The 19666-nt window shown below is 42.5% G+C and overlaps 1 protein-coding gene across 1 annotated transcript in view; it reads right to left on the reverse strand.

Moving 5' to 3' along the window:
* ndst3 (N-deacetylase/N-sulfotransferase (heparan glucosaminyl) 3) overlaps positions 1–15924 on the reverse strand; it is a 69622-nt gene extending 53698 nt beyond the window's left edge. The window contains exons 1-2 of the mRNA XM_058384730.1: positions 15679–15924; positions 12389–13599 (exon numbers count right to left, since the gene is read on the reverse strand). Coding sequence (XP_058240713.1) covers positions 12389–13366 — 978 coding nt within the window. The 5' untranslated portion in view covers positions 13367–13599; positions 15679–15924. The remainder of the gene's footprint in view (positions 1–12388; positions 13600–15678) is intronic.
* Between the last annotated feature and the right edge of the window lie 3742 nt (positions 15925–19666).

Below are 19666 nucleotides of genomic sequence, written 5' to 3' on the forward strand. Positions count from 1 at the left end.
GTGTGTGTGTGTGCGTGTGTACTGGGTCATCTTTAGATTAAAGTGTTACAACCTGTGAAGCAGGAAGTGGAGGTTGGTGAGGATGAGGACTGGAGGTTAGTATGAATGAAAGAGCGGAGCGAGAGAGAGAGAGAGCGAGAGAGAGAGAGACGGAGAGAGAGATGTACACTGAAGTTCTGTGCTTCATATCTTCAATGAGCAGATTTTTTGAAAGGAGCCATGATGGAGGAAAATACCTGATGGAATATGTGCATTCGCAGACATGTGATAGAAAGAGACTCTCTCTCTCTCTCTCTCTCTCTCTCTCTCTCTTTATCTCCCTCTCTCCGTCTCTCCCTCTCTCTCTCTCTCTCTCTTCCAAGGTAAGTTGAATGCAGTATTAGTTGTTTTATTGTTTGAAAATGCCCTGTAGTAGATAGATAGATAGATAGATAGATAGATAGATAGATAGATAGATAGATAGATAGATAGATAGATAGATAGATAGATAGATAGATAGATAGATAGATAGATAGATAGATAGATAGATAGATAGATAGATAGATAGATAGATAGAGTGGCAATATTTTAAAGCTGATAGATAGATAGATAGATAGATAGATAGATAGATAGATAGATAGATAGATAGATAGATAGATAGATAGATAGATAGATATGGTGGCAATATTTTAAAGCTGATAGATAGATAGATAGATAGATAGATAGATAGATAGATAGATAGATAGATAGATAGATAGATAGATAGGGTGCCAATATTTTAAAGCTGATAGATAGATAGATAGATAGATAGATAGATAGATAGATAGATAGATAGATAGATAGATAGATAGATAGATAGATAGATAGATAGATAGGGTGCCAATATTTTAAAGCTGATAGATAGATAGATAGATAGATAGATAGATAGATAGATAGATAGATAGATAGATAGATAGATAGATAGATAGATAGATAGATAGATAGATAGATAGATAGGGTGCCAATATTTTAAAGCTGATAGATAGATAGATAGATAGATAGATAGATAGATAGATAGATAGATAGATAGATAGATAGATAGATAGGGTGCCAATATTTTAAAGCTGTGCATCAACTCTCGTTTCACACACACACACACACACACACACACACGCACACACACACACACACACACACACCCTCAGCCCTAAGCGGATTAACAGCAGATAACAGCATAAAGCCGTCAGCCTTGTTTGTTTTCGTTATGTTCTATAACTCCTATCTTGCTTTCATCCCTTGTTCCTGTGAGACGTCTGCTCTTCGTCTCCGTCCTGTCCTTCCTCATCCCTCTCTTGGCCCCTCTCTCTATTTTTCTTTCCCAAACGGATGCCCCATCAGTACCGACGACCTCATTGTGCTGATCAATGCCTTACCTGGACTAGATGGCGAGATTGAGAACGACTGACGGATGAAGAGGGACAGAGAGAGAAGAGGAAGTGGTGATGAAAGAGACAGAAGAAGAAAGATGTAGGAGACGCATGGACGTCTGGACATAGCTTTTCTTACAGAGCGACATTCACAATTGAGCTGGTGGTCTCATTAAATAAGGAATTCACACACACACACACACACACACCTGCAGAATGCCAATACGAAAGATGACGTTGTAGCTGCATTCTGTAGTAATGAGGAAAAATGACCCGTGTGTGTGTGTGTGTGTGTGTGTGTGTGTGAGAGAGAGAGAGAGAGAGAGAGAGAGAGAGAGAGAATGTGAAGGTGATGGATTGTGAGGTCTGATTTGTGCTGTACGTGTCACCACAAGGATGAACAGCCAATTAAAATGTCAACTTCAGTTTCTTCAGTCGTTTGGACTATGGCAAACACACACACACACACACACACAAATCCTGACAGTCAAAAGGGAATGACAGCAGGAAGTTTACCGACTATTTGACCTCAGGTTTACCTTAGTCAGGCCATGTGTGTGTGTGTGTGTGTCATGAAACAAAATACATAAGTAACATCCCTAAATCATGATGTCACCAAACACCACAAACACACACAACATTATTTTGCATACCCACCTCTATTTATTTATTTATTTATTTATTTATTCATTCATTCATTCATTCATTCATTCATTCATTCATTCAATTATTTATTTATTTGTTTATTTATTTAAGTCATTTATTTATTTGTTTGTTTTTATTTATTTGTTTGTTTGTTTGTTTGTTTGTTTTTTTCAGTGAATGTGACTCCTTGGGTCTACTCTACTATCAGAGGTGCAAAGATGGAGGAAGGAAGCAAGCTTGTCAGTCATGATGATGCCACACACACACACACACACGCTCACACACACACACACACACACACACACACACACACAATGTAGACAGTGTCATATGCTGAGTGACAGTGATGGCATGAAGCTAAGGATTATTTGGGGCTAAAGTCTCATAAGCAGTGTGTGTGTGAGCGTGTGAGTGTGAGCGTGTGTGTGTGTGTGTGTGAGCATGTGTGTGTGTGTGTGTGTGTCTGTGCTTTCACTTTGCATTACTTCTAGCTTTCTAGCATTTGCACAAATTCTGCCTCCTTGCCACAAACATCCAACCAATCAGGAAAAAGGGGCGTGTCTATTCTCCTGTCAATCAATCCACTGTGGTCATAGAAAGCCGTCAATCACACAGTCACTCGAGCAGAAAAGCAGTTCTGACACTGTGAGGGAGTTTAGGCTTCATCTGCGACGGCTGAGGGAGGAGACAAGCGAGCTGTAGTTATTAAGGAGTAGCATATGCTGCTGTGAAATACCGATATGTAAGCATTTGGGGGTGGGGGGTGGGGGGCTCTGGTGGGCCTTCTCGAAACTGACCCGGGACAGATTGGCTGCTTGTAATGAGCTGCTGAGGCTAGATGCTGCGCTTCTGATTTTCTGAAGCAAGGAAGTAGCGTGTGATGTCAAACCCGAGACGCCTGACGCTGCAGTTCCTGCTGAACCAGCACAGACTTATGTACACAATTAACAAAAGCCCTCAGGTCACCTAATCACAGGCCAGTTACTGAGTCCACTGAAAAGAGGCATAGAGGTCTCTGTCCTTCCTTATCACTCTCTCTCTCTCTCTCTCTCTCGGTCTGTGTCTCTCTCTTAGTCTCTTTCTCTCTCTCTGTCTGTCAATGTGTCTCTATCTGTGTATCTTTCTCTGCCTCTCTCCATCTCTCTGGGTCTCTCTCTCTCTGTGTCTTTCTGTTTCTCTCTCTCTCTCTCTGGGTCTCTCTCTGTCTTTCTGTCTCTCTCTTGGTCTCTCCCTCTGTCTGTCTTTCTTTCTCTCCCTGGGTCTCTCTCTCTATCTTTCTGTCTCTCTCTCTCTCTCTCTCTCTCTCTCTGTCTTTCTCTATTGGTCTCTCGCTCTCTCTCTCACTCTCTCAGCACTGGTGTGTGTTATGAGCTATAAGTGACATGAGAACATATGCTGTGAGGTTTATTATTACTGTCCAACATCTTGATCAGTCAGATGATGAATAAAGAACTAAAACAGGACAAGACACGATGTTAGAGGAAACTCTTTAGGATCATGCCATCCTTCACCCTTTCGGATTGCTGTTGCTGGCTGCAGGAGTGGTGTATTGTACGGTTTGAGATGCTTCACAGCTCAGCACAGATGTACAGATGTGATTATTAATTGAGTGACTTTTTCTTCACTGGTGTTCCTATTAAAGTGTCCAGCTGAAAAACAACAGCATACAGTGTGTCTACTATATAATGATTTCTCAAACAAGTATAGAAATATCTTTGGAGATGGAAGGATAGTGTTATCGTGTTAGGTGTGTGTGTGTGTGTGTGATAAGCCGAGGGTGGAGGTCATGGTTGGAGGCCACAGAGGTGTGCGAAGACAGAAGAGAGGATTAAACAAAGAGAGAGAGAGAGAGAGAGAGAGATTAGGGTTAGGGATTGAAGGAAGGAAGGAAGGAAGGAAGGCAGGAGAGACAGACAGAAAGAGAGACAGAGAAAGAGAGAGACACAGAGAAGCTGAAGAGAAAAAAATAAACCCACACAAATGCCACATTTTGTTGTCACAGCAACACTCAATCCCTCCATCTCCCTTCTTCTGCTACCATTTTGCTTCCTCCATCTGTCTCGATCCCTGTCCTTCTCTCTCTCTCTCTCTCTCTCTCTCATATTACTGACTTGCAGCACTTAAGTCATTAACATTCCTTTCAATTCAAGGTTTATAGGATAAAAAAACAGTCTGATCAAACATCAGACATAATGTTGTCTCTGTGTGTGTGTGTGTGCGCAAGAGTGTGAGGAGGGTTATGTAGGTTGCTAGGCTATCACACACACTCTCTCTCTCTTTCTCTCTCTCTCTCACACACACACACACACACACACAATCTCCACAGAGCAGAAATATCACAGGATCGATCCTCTCTCGTTGGTCGCTAATGGAGGTTTGGCGTTTCGAGTATCCCCCCCACCACCACCACCCTCACCCCCCTCTCTCACGGCTCTCTGCGCTTTTGACGGCTTAAAACCAAGATTTAATATTGGAATGAGATATCAAGGGGACGGTACGAGGGGAAAAGGCATGAAATCACACCCCATTATGTTCTCATAACATCTTAATCTTGCTATACGGCCAGGGGGGAAGGGAGGACTCGGAGTCTTTTTTGGTGTTCGCTTACAAACAAAATTCCCAGCACGCAGCGTGGGCAGAGTTTACATGTCTTCCTCTGGGTTCACTGGTTTCCTCCTCAAGTCATGAGATGTGAAGTGCAGTGAAGCATCCTGTAATGGACTGCCACCACCCTGTCCAGTGTCCCCTATCTTGTCCCCCCAAAGAACTGACTCCAGGTTTCCTGCTCCCATATCTAGTATAACGAATAAGGATCGAAGAACAGAATCGATAAGGAAGACATCCCGAGACCACAAATAAGATACCTCCGAGACATCTAGCCAGCATCGTGCTTTGTGTTTTTATCCATTTCTTCCCCTCTCAGCACATCGTCTTCACTTCCCCAAGGTTAGGAGATTTCAACGATTCCAACATCCTCCAAAAGGTTTGAAGCGAGACCTTCAAATTTTTTCTTTTGGAAAATTTAATCAGGCCATGCGTTTGAGGTCTTGTTGAAACATCTTCTCGGTTTCTTGGAAAACTGACCGTCAAGGTTTCTTTGCTGGCGCATAACAAAACCCGGTAAAAATTGGGCTTTGAAGCAGTGCCGTATTGTCCCTCACTGGGCTTATTATGGGGATTAATAACTGTTCTTCATCCAAAAATGAGAAATTATCGCAGACTGTTTTGGTTTCAAGAGAGGAATTCGGCGTGAGATGTTCTCCATGCTGCTTTCGAGACGTCCTGCAACTCTTTTCAAGAAGACCACATGCTCTTCTTTCTCTTCTCCTTCTGGTTTGCAATCTCCTGAAAGTTCCTCCTGAACCCTTTTGTCCTGGCCAAAAAACCACTGTAGCTTTAGAGGAACATAACGAGGTCTTGAGGAAAAATTCCCTGAGGCGCTATCAGAAAGAAACCTTGAGAGGAACCGGACCCGGCATCGTCTGGGTCATCATGATGGAGGTGTATCATCCACAGCACTCTCCTCGGCAGTTCCACGAGACTCCATCCTTATTCCATTGGAAGTTTTGTTCACCCTTGGAATATTGACTGCATCATCATCATCATCACTAACCACATGATCCTACTATTTATACTATAAAGTGCTTGTGAGAGCAGCGGTATTTGGTTAAAACATATGTTTGTTGAGTTTAATATGTAAATGATTCTCGCCCATATTCACGAAGCTCCACCCCTCCCAGGATCATCCGTGGCTCTAAAATGACAGGTGCAGCGTCCGAACACAAACAGGAACTCCAGATCTTGGATTTCTTTCATTTTATTCCGTAAAGCAGTCATTTAGAGCCGACGATCAAACTCGATGTCGACCGCGTCCGCGTTTTCATCCGAACGAAACATTCCGGCACAAGCGGATTCCGATTTCCTTGTCTGTATAAGACAGGAGAGGGGAGACAGACACACGTCTTGCTAAAACAAAGCGAGGGATTGCTTTCGGAATCAATGGAGCGGAAGAAAGAAAGAAAGAAAAAAGAGAATGAATATTGCTGTGTGTGTGTGTGTGTGTGTGTGTTCGTTGTTCCATATTGTTGACTCGCAGGCATCTCTGATACGACACCGTGAAACCTCATTATAGCGCGACTGGATCTGTGGCAGACAAAAATGAGTTTCCTCTCGCACTCTTTCTTCCCCGATACGTTCCCTCCATCCATCCATTCTCTCCCGCTCTTTTCATTTGCTTCTTGTCCCAGTTTGTTTTCACCGCTCCTTTTTGTTTTGGTTTTTTTTTTTTTGTTCTTTCTCCCCTCAAACCCCTTCCCCTCCTGCTCGATTCTCCGCTGCGCTAAACATTTTTCTTTCTTGTTGCTTTATCGGTTCTCGGGGAGGTCGGAGAGGCACATTGTTCTTGTGCGATTTCCTTCTGCTGTTCATCGCTCATTTCCTGTGTTCTACATCTCTCTGAGTTTATTGTGTATGTGGACACACACACACACACACACACACGTAGAGAGAAAAAAGCTCCCAGAAATCTCACCCGAAAACCCCCCAAAGTGCCAAATTCATAAACTACGACAGCAATCACAATTATTTAGCAAAACAGCAGCTTGGGAACCGACTCATTAAAGGAATACTCCGCCATTTTTCAAGCTAATCTCCATCCAAACACATCTGTCGAGTGCAGTGTGATTACCACCGGCAAGAATTTCAACATGGCAAGAATTTCAACATTTCACCTGTGATTCGCATTTTAAAAGTCTAAGGGCAGTCGTTGGATTGTACGAGAACTATTACAAAAAATAAAAATGAAATAATAAATAAAATTACGTCTTCGTCTTTCCTCTGCCTTTCCGACTACAGGAAAAAAAATGTAAGAAATAAAATAAGATTAATTAAATAAATAAAAATAAAAACCCTCTTCATGTTTCCTCTGTCTTTCTGACTCCAGGAAAAAGAAAATTAAAAAATAAAATAAAACAAAAATAAATAAATAAAGAACATCTTCGTCTTTCCTCCGCCTTTCCGACTCGAGAAAAAAAAAAATCAAAATAAATGAATGTCTTCACCTTTCCTCTGCCTTTCTGACTCCAGGATTTTTTTTAAACAAACAAACAAACAAACAAACAAACAAACAAAAACATGTCTTGGTCATTCCTCTGCCTTTTCAACTCCAGGAAAAATAAAAAAAAAAAAAAAATAAATAAATAAAAAAGTAAAAGGATAAATAAAGAAATTTAAAAAATAAAAATAAAAATAAATAAATAATAAAATGACTCCGGAAAAAAACCAACCAACCAAACAAACACATCTTCGTCTTTTCTCTGCCTTTCTGACTCGAGGATAAAATAAAAAAATAAAATAAAAAAATATATAAATAAATTAAAAAAATGTCTTCATCTGTCCTATGCCTTTCTGACTCCCAGGCTTCTTCTTTTTTTTTATAAAATAAAATAAAATAAATAAATAACAATAAAAACCCTCTTTGTTTTTCCTCTGCCTTTACGACTCCAGATAAAAAGCAAAAAAAACCCAATCTTCCACCTTTCTGACATCAGAAAACTACTTTAAGGAGCAATTATTATTATTAATATTGTTAATTAGATTATTATATAAATTATGTTTTCAGTATTTCTACGTTACATCAGAGCTACACTGGTAGCAGAATACAAAGTTCTCTCTATGCATAAATTATGCAAATGAGCTCTAGATCTTCATTTACATAAAGCATGGTGTTGGTTGCATCAGAATCCACAGTTCGGTCCTGAACTTCTCGTGTGGAGTTCTCCTTATGTCTTGGCTCCACCGTGACCCTGACTCTCACGAATCTACAGGAAAGTTATATTCCTTTCTACACCTGCCCCATTACCCTCTACTGGACGTGAATTTTGAAAATTTTTTTCCCAGTCCTTTCCTCTGACCACTGAACTTCCTGTATGTGGGAATCAAACTTTCACTTCAGAGCGAGTGGATAGACATCAGGGTGAATGCTGCTTACACAACCACATGTAGATATATATACCTTGATTTATTTGCACACAAATTCTACTGCATTTCCAGAAGGTGGACTCATCGAAACACACACACACCAACACACACACACCCCCGTGGGGTGAATCCCGTTTTGTTGCACGTGTCGACTCATTTATCACCAGCGTTCCCCCGTTCATCAGCTCGGCCCAAGAGGCTGATGGGAGATATGGCAATCGTTGAGCGATAGTGACATTCCAATCCACAACACCTAGCACAGAGACTCTGACTCTAACGCACACATACACACACCGTGTAAAGTGCAAGAAAACACAAAAACAAGTTGTTACTGACATGTAGTAACCGTGTTATAACAGTGTTATGTAACAGCATGGTGTGATTAAGCCCTCTCTCGCTCTCTTTCTCTGTTTCCATTGCATTGATTGGCCTGCCATTGATTAACTGTTACCTTTCATTTCACTCCAGTGGCTTAGTAATGGGCTCACACACACACACTCAGAGAGAGAGAGAGAGAGAGAGAGAGCATGGTCTAGGAAGAACCTAAAAACAATTGCAGTCGAATCAAAGTCTTCTCTCCTCCTTTCCCAGGATCCGGCGGGAATTCGCTGATGACATTTGCAGCCGAGCTCTGGAACGAACGCCGCTAATTCTCTCCCTGAACACCAACCCAGCCACCAACACACACATACACACACACACGCACACACTCTAAATGAGCCCCAGCCAATCAAAGGGGACTGTAACACCGCGTGTAAGTTAACAGCGTTCAGGATGGGGATATAATGGATTCGGTAACCTTTTCCCGCCGAATATTACTGCTGGAAATGAAACACATCAGCAATTAATAGCATGAGAGAGAGAGAGAGAGAGTAAGAGAGAGAGCAAAAGTGTGAGAGGGGGGAAGAGTAACAAAAAGAGCGAGAGCAAGAGAGAGAGAGGGGGAGAGAGGGAAAGAGAGAGAGGGAGGGAGAAAGAGAGAGAGAAAGAGAGGGTGGGAGGGAGAGAGAGAGAGAGAGAGAGAGAGAGAGAGAGAGAAAAACACATATGGCCAGTAGAATATAATGAACACATCCGAACACATTTGCACCTTGGCTTCAGGCAATTAAGCCAAAAAAACTCCATAAGAAATAGCGCAAGGGAAAAACAGCTGATTTATGAAGTGTAAGAAGTTCATAATATTCAGGCTAGCTTTATTCCGCTGCTGTGAATGGAGCTGTAGTAACGCTGCTGCTGTTCACTGCTACTGAAGGAGATACAGAAAGCTAGTGAAGCTACGCTGGTTTATTTACAGCAACTTTAAACAGAACCTTAAAGACTTTAAATATACAGTGTAACACATGACGGGCTGTGTCTCAATCAGCTCCTAGTGTTTCAGAGCGCTGATTAGGGAGTCCACCATTTTAAGGCCGCCCCCCGTCTTGCTTTTTCTCTTACCCTTTCTCTCCCTCTCTCTCTCTTTCCCCGTCTTGCTTTTTCTCTTTTCCTTTCTCTCTCTCTCTCTTTCTCTCTCCCTCTCTCTCTCTCTCTTTCCCCCTGTCTTGCTTTTTCTCTTTTCCTTTCTCTTTCTCTCCCCCCCCCCGTCTTGCTTTTTCTCTTTCTCTTCCTCTCTCGCTCTTTCACTTTCTCTCTCTCTTTCCCTCTTCCTCACAAGAATTTCCCTCATAGGATCAATAAAGTCTGATAGATAGATTTTTTCTATCTCATCCATCCACCCATCCATATCTCTCTTTCTCTCTCTCTCTCTCTCTCTTTCTCTCTCTGTCTCTCTCTCTCTCTCCCTCACAATCACAAAATCCTTCCAGTGCACCACAACATTCCTTGCCTTAAAACATACAAACAAACAATTAAACCCATGATGCACCACAAAAAACAGTTACCATCGATACATCATCACAATGTTCCCTTACTGGCCTTACTGGAAATGACGTCATATATTTTAAAAAAGGTGGACGAACCAAACTGGTCAACAAATGCGAAGTAGCCGGTTATCATTGTTGTAGCTCATGAACAATTACTTATAATTACTTACAATTACTATACTTCAGTGTCGTTCAGAGTTCTTCCCAGTGCCCTAGCTTGATGTTCACTATACACTGACTCACTACCTGGAGAGCTGATTGAGACACAGCCTTTGTTTAAAAGGTGTGAGGTTATCATACTGGTACAGCCTTACAGCCTACAGGTGGTCATGTTAGTCTCAGCCTCAGACGTCCAGTCCATGAATCTTGAGTCCACGAGTCGTCATCTGATTGGTTGGATTCTACAAGATTTCCAGGAGACGTGTGTTGTGTATTCTTTTTTAACATTTTGCCTGGAAACAAATTCTCGATCTATGTTTTTTGTATGGACTTTATATTTTCACGCCCCCTAAATATGACGCTGCGATTGGCTGCCTTACATGTCAGTCAGATGCTCAATTGGGCATTCCTTAGCCAGTGAAAGCTGCTGGAGTCCCAGACCCTCAGTCTGACCAGCTCTGGCTATGTGAGACTGTGGTGATGTGGTCAGCGAGGCCACACCCCCTACAACCAGCACTTTTAATTAGGACACACCCATGTCTCCGATTGATTGATTTATCCGTTCAAATCAACATAACACACACACACACATCTGGAAATCATGGAAAATCAGGAACATGTGTGTAATACACTCACACACACACACACACACACACACACTGCTGACTATGACACGCAAAGACAAGAATAAAAAAAAGTTTGTGGGAAAAAAAAGGTTGAATATCATTTCCCTAAAAATAATGAAGCAGGACATCTAACATCTGGAGAGCAATCTGACTGATTAATTTTTCTAGACAAAGTGTTCGGTGGAGCCTGCATACATCAGTGTGTGTGTGTGTGTGTGTGTGAGTGTGTGTGTGTGTGTTAATGTGCACTTCACTCAGGTTTTCCGACTTTAACAATCTAATTATCGTTTCCTTTCATCATCATGTCTGTCAAACGACATGGTGCAGCTGTGTGTGTGTGTGTGTGTGTGTGTGTGTGTGGAATACAAGTATGAATGAAACTTCCTCAATTACAAAATCCCTACTGAATGAAATATAGTCTTATACACACACACACACACACACATACAGCTGAGAGAGGCTGTGCGAGTCATGAAGTCATCACATAATGGAGTGAACGCGACCTTTCAATCTGCTGAAGAGGCTCGTGGAGGGGGGCGAACGTGGGAACGACAGAATGAACGAGTGTGTGAAAGAGTGACTGAGCACCATTTAACTCCTCTTGTTCCCCTAAATAGCTTCTTTAGATTCGGCCAGGCCAACTCAAACACCCAATGCTATTCAAGCTAACACATACACACACACACACACACACACATCCCCGAATAGTAGCTTAACTTCATTTAAAGCCCAAGAGCGGACCTTGTGAATAAATACCGAGGTTTTCTCTGACTTTTGTATTGGTCTGTTACTAATCACGCCAATCTGGCAACCCTGATTTTACATACTTCTTTACATCTTTAAAACAAACTAGTAAAAATGAGGTCCTACAACCTATTTAATGTGAAATTGCATAATTACATTAAAGCAGAAAGCCATGAAAAGATTTTATTTTTAAATTTTCAGTATTTTCTGGACAGACTGGATTGAGTGGAAAGGATTTAAGAGGGATCATTTAGGACGAGTTTCACTTTTTGACACTGTATTACTGGTGTGAGTTTCAATCTGGGTTGCCAGGTTGTCTCACAACTTGAGATTTCCCTAATTACGTTGTCCTGTTATCAACCATCTTCCTCTCATATAAGGATATAATGAAACACGTGTGTGTTGTGCTGTTATAGGAAAATAATCAACAGCAGAAATGGTGATGTAAAGGAAAACATCTTGTCATGTTAACAGGGAAACTGTATTGTCCTGAAGATATGGTGGATCTCTGATTGATACAAAAAGTTCTCACCCTGGAGAGAGCAGCCTACACCTTTCCACTTTTGCCTTGTAGCCAAACTACTGTCAAAGCAGCTGACAGAGATGATTAATTAACCCCTGTCTGACCAATCAGGACCAAGATTTTGACAGCGCAGATCTGATGATCAAAGTCAAATGTGAAGGTTTTTTACCTAGGATTAGATTGTTAAATAGTCACACCGATCTGGCAACCCTGATTTTATGATCTCTTTCACAGAAATTTGAAACTTATTGGTCTGACATTGTTATAATCTGTATATCTTAATGGCAATAGATGTGCAGATCAATCTAATAGGGTTGGTAGTTTTACAAGAGTGATGTTATCCCTTCACACCCCACCTCAGATTCAGGCCCTGGTTCAATTTGACTGAAACAATATCTGGAGTACCAATGCAGAGTGGCACTGGGCATTTGAACAAACACACACACGCGCAGCTTCACACCTTACCTTCACATCGTCCACCTTCATCCTTGTCCCTTTCTTTCCTACAAAGATGTCATCGATGTCCACCAGGATGTACCGTTCCAACGAGCGTGATAGTTTCTTGCCCGTGAGGTACGCGATCGCGTCCACAAGTATGAGTCGGTGCAGCCAATAGCCCAGACCTTGCCCAAACAGCACCCTTTGGACCCCATCATAAAGCCCTAAGTCCTGAATCACAGTGGCCTGGAGCCCAGTTACCATCCTTCCGCTGGAATCATCCGCACTAAGCCGTGATCTGGCGAGGAGCACAGGCTCGTAAGTGGAGTGATTGGACTGGAATACGGTCCAGTCTTCACCGGGAAGTGGTCCTCGATCCACTTCAGCTCGGGTGACGTAAAGCAGTGGTGAGCGCGGATTAACACAACAATCGCACAGGGGTACGTTGGTTTGTAAGGTTAGGGGGAAGCCCTTGAGGTGCATGGTAGGTTGGGAGTTCTCACTAGCACGGTGAAAGGCAATAAGTCCAACACTGTATTCAACACAATACTTGTCTAGAAGGTCACGGTTCCACGCGTCCATACCCACGTACTTGAGCACGTTCTCGTAGATGACCAGTGCATATCTCCCATGACCCTTGTGAGTCAGTGGTGGGATGTCCCCTTTGCCAGGTGCAATCTCAGCTTGGTAGCGAAACTGGTTGGATTCTAGAATAGCGATAATGTCCTGCCCCAGCTGGGAGTACTGGCTCTCAACAAACACCAACACTACAGGATCCTTCCGTGAAGGGTCCATGGGTTTGGGTATCCGCAGCTCCACCGGTCGGAAAGGAAGCACCCGCAGTTCAGCACAGTCAGGACCGACGCCATGGTCCGTCAGTTCCAGCTCCTGGGCTGACCCCGTATAGAGGTAATAGGCGGAGACTATTACACTGACCATGCAGAAGGTGGCGAGGAGGATAACCAGCCTTCTCAGATTCCTCCGCAGCTTCACGGCCAGATTCATGGCAAACGGCGTACATGTGTGGGAGAAAGTCTCGGATGCTTCACCAACCTAGGCTAAAGAAAGGTACTGGCTGACTGGCAAGCATTTTCTGGTCATGTTACCATCGCACAGCGCATGCTAGAGTTTTCCAGATGTTTTGAGGAATGGGCTCAGGATGCTTACATCATTTTCAAAAGATGACCTGCTTGATTTTTATCCATGGTGCCGAAATTTCAGCGGTAGATCCTTGCAACCTGTGAAAAGAGAACGGAAAACAAAGACAGATCTCCCGTCATTCAACAAATTACCACTTAAGACCTGTGTCTGCGAATGTGTCTAAGTTTCCCTCTCCCTCGGGTGCTCCTCAAGGGAGGATAACGGTCCTCTAAAGGGACAAACTGAGCCGTCAGACTCCAGGTTGTTTTCAATCGACACTTCACCAGCTGCGACCAACACTTCCCGGGGGGGACACATGATTGGTCAGACATAAATAGGAAGTGTGTGTGTGTGGGGGAGGGTGAGGGGGAAGCGCGGCAATAAGAGCTCCGAGCTGGCTTGCAGGAAGAAGCGACCATCACCTACCCACCCACACACACACCATGGCACACACACACACACTTAAATCTAGACCACAGAAACAACATCTCAAGGCGATATTCATCTCCTGAACAACTCGAGAGAAAGTAAGAATTAGGTTACGCTTTAATATGCTTTTTCTTCGACTCGGACGACTCTGATACCTTGTCCATTTTTTCCTCGTTATGGCCTGGCAGTGAAATCCGATCACCGACTCCAAGGTTGGATAAATTTGGAAATGTCGTAGATGGAGGGGGAAAAAAAAGTAGCAAAGATGGTCGAAAATGCTCTCGTCTCTCACTTTCCCTAACAAAAATAAATAAATACAGGACACTATATCGTGGTTAAATTTTAAAAATGCTATGAAATATAAGCATGCTAATTACGTCACTGTTCTATAACCGATCCACACAATCAGCCATCATTACTAATATCAAGCTAAACTAGATGGAACGTTTCTCTGGTTCAGGTCAAGATCTCCAGCGATCCTGTCCTTGCTAATGTTTTAGTGTGGACTGAAAGAAATTCTGCAAATAATCCTGAAGGATCCAAAAATGATAAATGATGAAAAATTTCTAATAGGGCACTTTCATACCTTCGGTGGTGGACTGGAGAGTCTCTTTTGGTTAGGATGCATTAAGAAAATCATCATCATTATGACACAGACTTCTCTGTCTTTCAGTTGATTAAAGATCTGAGGTTAGATCTGAGGTGATCGGTGAATCTGCTCAGGTGTGTTTCGTCTGTTTTTACTCACGTGAATAGAAAAGACGTTTGCGAAGGAGGAGCTCGAACAAAAAGATTATAAAGTAGTGTGTGCTTTTTGGAACCTCTGTGTGCATCTCTGTGTAGCCTTGAATATGTAAAAAATGCCAGAAAATTATATATAAGCTTTTGGTATACGGTTGCAAAGGAAGTGATAGACTAATAACTAATAATTTGGCGATGGATTTCTTTCTGGAATACCTGAGCACCATTTTTTCTGTCTCTTTACGCGTGCGTCTCTTTATCGTTTCTCTCACTTTACTATTCCTGAGGAAATCCTCTCCCTTCCTGCGCGCGCGTCTGTGAGCGCACGCGCTGCCAAAAACGCCTTCTTCTCACCGCCAGGCGGCGCGTGCTTCTGAGGAAACGCGCCCTGTGGGCTAAATTAACCTTTTATTTAATCGGCGGTTAATTAATAACACTCAGGAATGACCTGAAACTTTAAACCAACCAGGAGTACAATGTTCAGTGACACACACACACACACAAACACACACATACACATGATGAAAGTCGAGTTTTTCTGAGTGTCAGCTCAACTTCGTGCACATCTCGTGAAGGTTTTAAAGCGCGTGCAGAAATGCGGGTTTTCATTGAGGAGAATTTCATTGAACGAAAAACAAAGTTCGACTCTTTTTTAACGCACAAACATGTCTATGAATATATGAGTCGAATCAACAGCATCGTGACAACGCCAATAAAAAAAAGTGAATGATTAATGCACCGACTTCCAAAATCTAATGTAGTAACGGATGCATTTAGAGCGCGTGTTTAATTCCCACATCCCGCATCTCTGCAGCGTGGCATTCCGACACACCGCGCATCACCAAGTCAAATAAATAGCCGAAAGAAGATGCAGGCTCGAGCACAACTCCTTTGAAGAAGTTGCATCGGGGGAAAAATGGATTAAAAAACAAACAACAACAAGAGAAAAAAAACAACAACGTGATGCGCTCTGGAGGATGCGCGAGATCCGCGATGCGCTGACTTACCTCAAGCCAAGGATGAGGCTCTTCCGTGCGGGGAGACGAGGCGAGTGAGCCGCCTTCCGTGCAGCACGAGCTCATCTCCTCCTTCCGCTGCTGATCCGGAGGCAGCCATCCGGAATGATGCAGCCACCTATTCACCTCTCTCTCTCTCTCTCTCTCTCTCTCTCTGATGACGATGCTGCGTCGCTGAGGGAACGCCACCGCTGCCGCTTCCCTTACTGCCTTCACTGCCTTCAACGCGCGCGCGCTGCCTGTGCGCGCCCCTGCCTGCTCTCTCTCTCTCTCTCTCTCTCTACGCGCGCGCGCGCGTGTGTGTATGTGTGTGTAAGCTGGTGCTGAATCGGAATCACTCGGTCCAAAATATTCATCTTTTTTTTTCTAGTCTAGACTCATAACTCACGAGGAAAAGGAATGAATTTCAGTTGATGAATTAATCACAATGTTGAATAAACACCAACAGCATATAATGAACCCCTGCCGTTTTAAATGAACATCTATAAGGTTGAATTAGTTTTTTAATTGTTGCATTAACTCCTACAGCGCCGTATTAACTCCTGCAATATTGTATACAGAGTGCTGCATTAACACTTTCAAGGTTTTATAGAGAGTTGTTATCAAGTTTGCATTAACACCTGCACGGCTGCATCAACTCCTACAGGGCAATATTTATACAGGATTGCATTAACACCTACCAGGTTGCATTAACTATCACACTACTGCATGGAGACCGTAGCATTAGATTAGATTAGATTAGATTAGATTCAACTTTGTCATTGTGCAGAGTACATGTACAGAGCCAATGAAATGCAGCTAGCATCCAACCAGAAATGCATAAGTGGCATATTTACAATAAATTACAATAAGGATATGCAGCTATGGGGATGATGTGTACAGGAGAATGGATGTCTTATGTACAGGTGTAGTAGGAAATATAAACATATATATATATATTCCTTACACACACACACACACACACATATATATATATATATATATATATATATATATATATATATATATATATATATATATATATATGTAAGAAAACAGCCACAGGGAAGAAGCTATTTCACAGTCTGTTTGTGCGTTCACTAAGACACCAGAAGCGCCTTCTGGATGGGAGAAGGGTAAATAGTCCATGATTCGGGTGAGAGGGTCTTTGATAATGCCTTCCACCCTCTGCAGGCAGCGTTTATTGTAAATGCTATTGATGGTGGGTAGCTGAGTGCCAGTGATACACTGGGCGGAGTTCACCACCCACTGAAGGGCTTTACGGTCTGTAGCTGTGCAGTTGCCATACCTGACCAGTTGGTGATGATGCTCTCAATGGTACAGCGGTAAAAGTTCACAAGAATCTTGGAGCAGAGATGGGCCTTTTTTAGTCTCCTCAGAAGACTCCTCAGAAGGTGCTGTTGTGCCTTTTTAACCAGGAAGGAGGTGTTTTTTAAGAATAGCCTTTATGTGTCACATATACATTACAGCACAATGAAAAAACCCCAATCTTCCAGTCAACAACCCAGAGCCTTAACCACTTGAGCCACCACTGCTCCATGGACCAGGTGAGGTCTTCTGAGATGTGGACCCCGAGGAACTTAAAGCTGGGTACACACTCAACAGCAGTTCCGCTGATGTGAATGGGAGCAGGAGTATGATTCCCAGCACGACTGAAGTCCATGATGACCTCCTTTGTTTTTGTTTTTACAGTGCTATATTAACTCCTACAGAATCACATTAACCCCTACAGCATCACATTAACTCCTACAGCATCACATTAACCCCTACAGTGCTGTATTAACTCCTACAGCATCACATTAACCACTACAGTGCTGTATGAACTCCTACAGCATCACATTAACTCCTACAGCATCACATTAACCCCTACACTGCTGTATTAACTCCTACAGCATCACATTAACCCCTACAGTGCTGTATGAACTCCTACAGCATCACATTAACTCCTACAGCATCACATTAACCCCTACACTGCTGTATTAACTCCTACAGCATCACATTAACCCCTACAGTGCTGTATTAACTCCTACAGCATCACATTAACCCCTACAGTGCTGTATTAACTCCTACAGCATCACATTAACCCCTACAGTGCTGTATTAACTCCTACAGCATCACATTAACCCCTACAGTGCTGTATGAACTCCTACAGCATCACATTAACTCCTACAGCATCACATTAACCCCTACAGTGCTGTATGAACTCCTACAGCATCACAGTAACTCCTACAGTACTGTATTAACTCCTACAGCATCACATTAACTCCTACAGCATCACATTAACTCCTACAGTACTGTATTAACTCCTACAGCATCACATTAACTCCTACAGCATCACATTAACTCCTACAGCATCACATTAACTCCTACAGCATCACATTAACCCCTACACTGCTGTATGAACTCCTACAGCATCACATTAACTCCTACAGTACTGTATTAACTCCTACAGCATCACATTAACCCCTATAGTGCTGTATTAACTCCTACAGCATCACATTAACCCCTACAGTGCTGTATTAACTCCTACAGCATCACATTAACCCCTATAGTGCTGTATTAACTCCTACAGCATCACATTAACCCCTACAGTGCTGTATTAACTCCTACAGCATCACATTAACCTGTACAGAATCACATTAACCCGTACAGCATCACAATAACACAATAATCCCTAAAGCATCACATTAACCCCTACAGCATTACATTAACTCTTACAGCATCACATTAACTCCTACAGTATCACATTAACCTCTACAGTGCTGCATAAACTCCTACAGCATCACAATAACTCCTACAGCATCACAATAACACCTACAGCATCACATTAACTCCTACAGTGATGCATTAACTCCTACAGTGCTGAATTAACCCCTACAGCATCACATTAACCCCTACAGGATTACATTGACCCCTACAATGCTGCATTAACTCTTACAGCATCACATTAACTCCTCCAGTCTAAAATTAACTCCTACAGCATTATATTAACTCTTACTGTGTATCACCCCAACATTGCCACATTAACTCCTGCAGTGTGTCATGCAGTACAGTGTACATTCGAGCCAGGCTGTATTTAGATTTTCCACTGTCGCAGTTCATTTACATCTACCTGTGTTAATGAAACACTTGAAAATTAAAGCTGCATTGGAAAACTTGTTACAATCTTTTTACATTCTATACAAATGCTGTAGTTTGTGTTTTAGTCATTAAAAAAAGGACAAAATTTTGCACATGGAGGCATCCATGCATGTCTGTCCACCAGAAAATGCTAACTTAAGATGTACATATGGACAAAACACAGTCCTCATCCCTGACCTTCCCCTAGGATCCGTGACCCAATGTTGTGTGTTCTATCCTGTATGTGTGGTAGTATGTATATCAGGGGCTCACAATATTGCAGCTTCCTCGATGAACACACTCACAGTGGGACACTCAGTCTGTCAGCTGTGATTAAACCAAGTTCCTTCCCAACATTGATCTCTGTGACCGTTCCAAACAAACGGTGGAAGTCAGCCGCCGACATTGTTCAGAGTGATTTACTAAGCCGTCCTGATGTACTGAAGTCGGCATAAAATAGTCTTGCACACAAACATGACGTCATCCTGGAATCTTGCATATTTTTTTATTCATAGGGTTTTAAATATCATTATTGCTAGCGTGGAAGCTGGGAGTACCATAAGCCTATCCCATTCCTCCTTGTAATTGTTAAGTTTTGTCCCCATAACCACACAACAGCAGAGTATTACTGCGGTGTCTATTCTGGTGGAGCTCCCGAGTGTGAACTGATTAGAACGAATGACAAGAGTAGAAAAGACAGGAAGCATATAAACAACAAGAGAACAAAACATCAGGTCTGTTTGGCCAAATTTACAAAGTATGAGAATGATGCCAGACTTGAAAGAGAAAAGAGTCGAATAATGACAAGAGCTATAACAACGTGACCAAGCTGCTAGCTAGATGGAAGGATGGATAGATG

The sequence above is a fragment of the Hemibagrus wyckioides genome, linkage group LG29 (genome assembly GCF_019097595.1).
Source record: "Hemibagrus wyckioides isolate EC202008001 linkage group LG29, SWU_Hwy_1.0, whole genome shotgun sequence".
Classification (NCBI taxonomy): Eukaryota; Metazoa; Chordata; class Actinopteri; order Siluriformes; family Bagridae; genus Hemibagrus; species Hemibagrus wyckioides.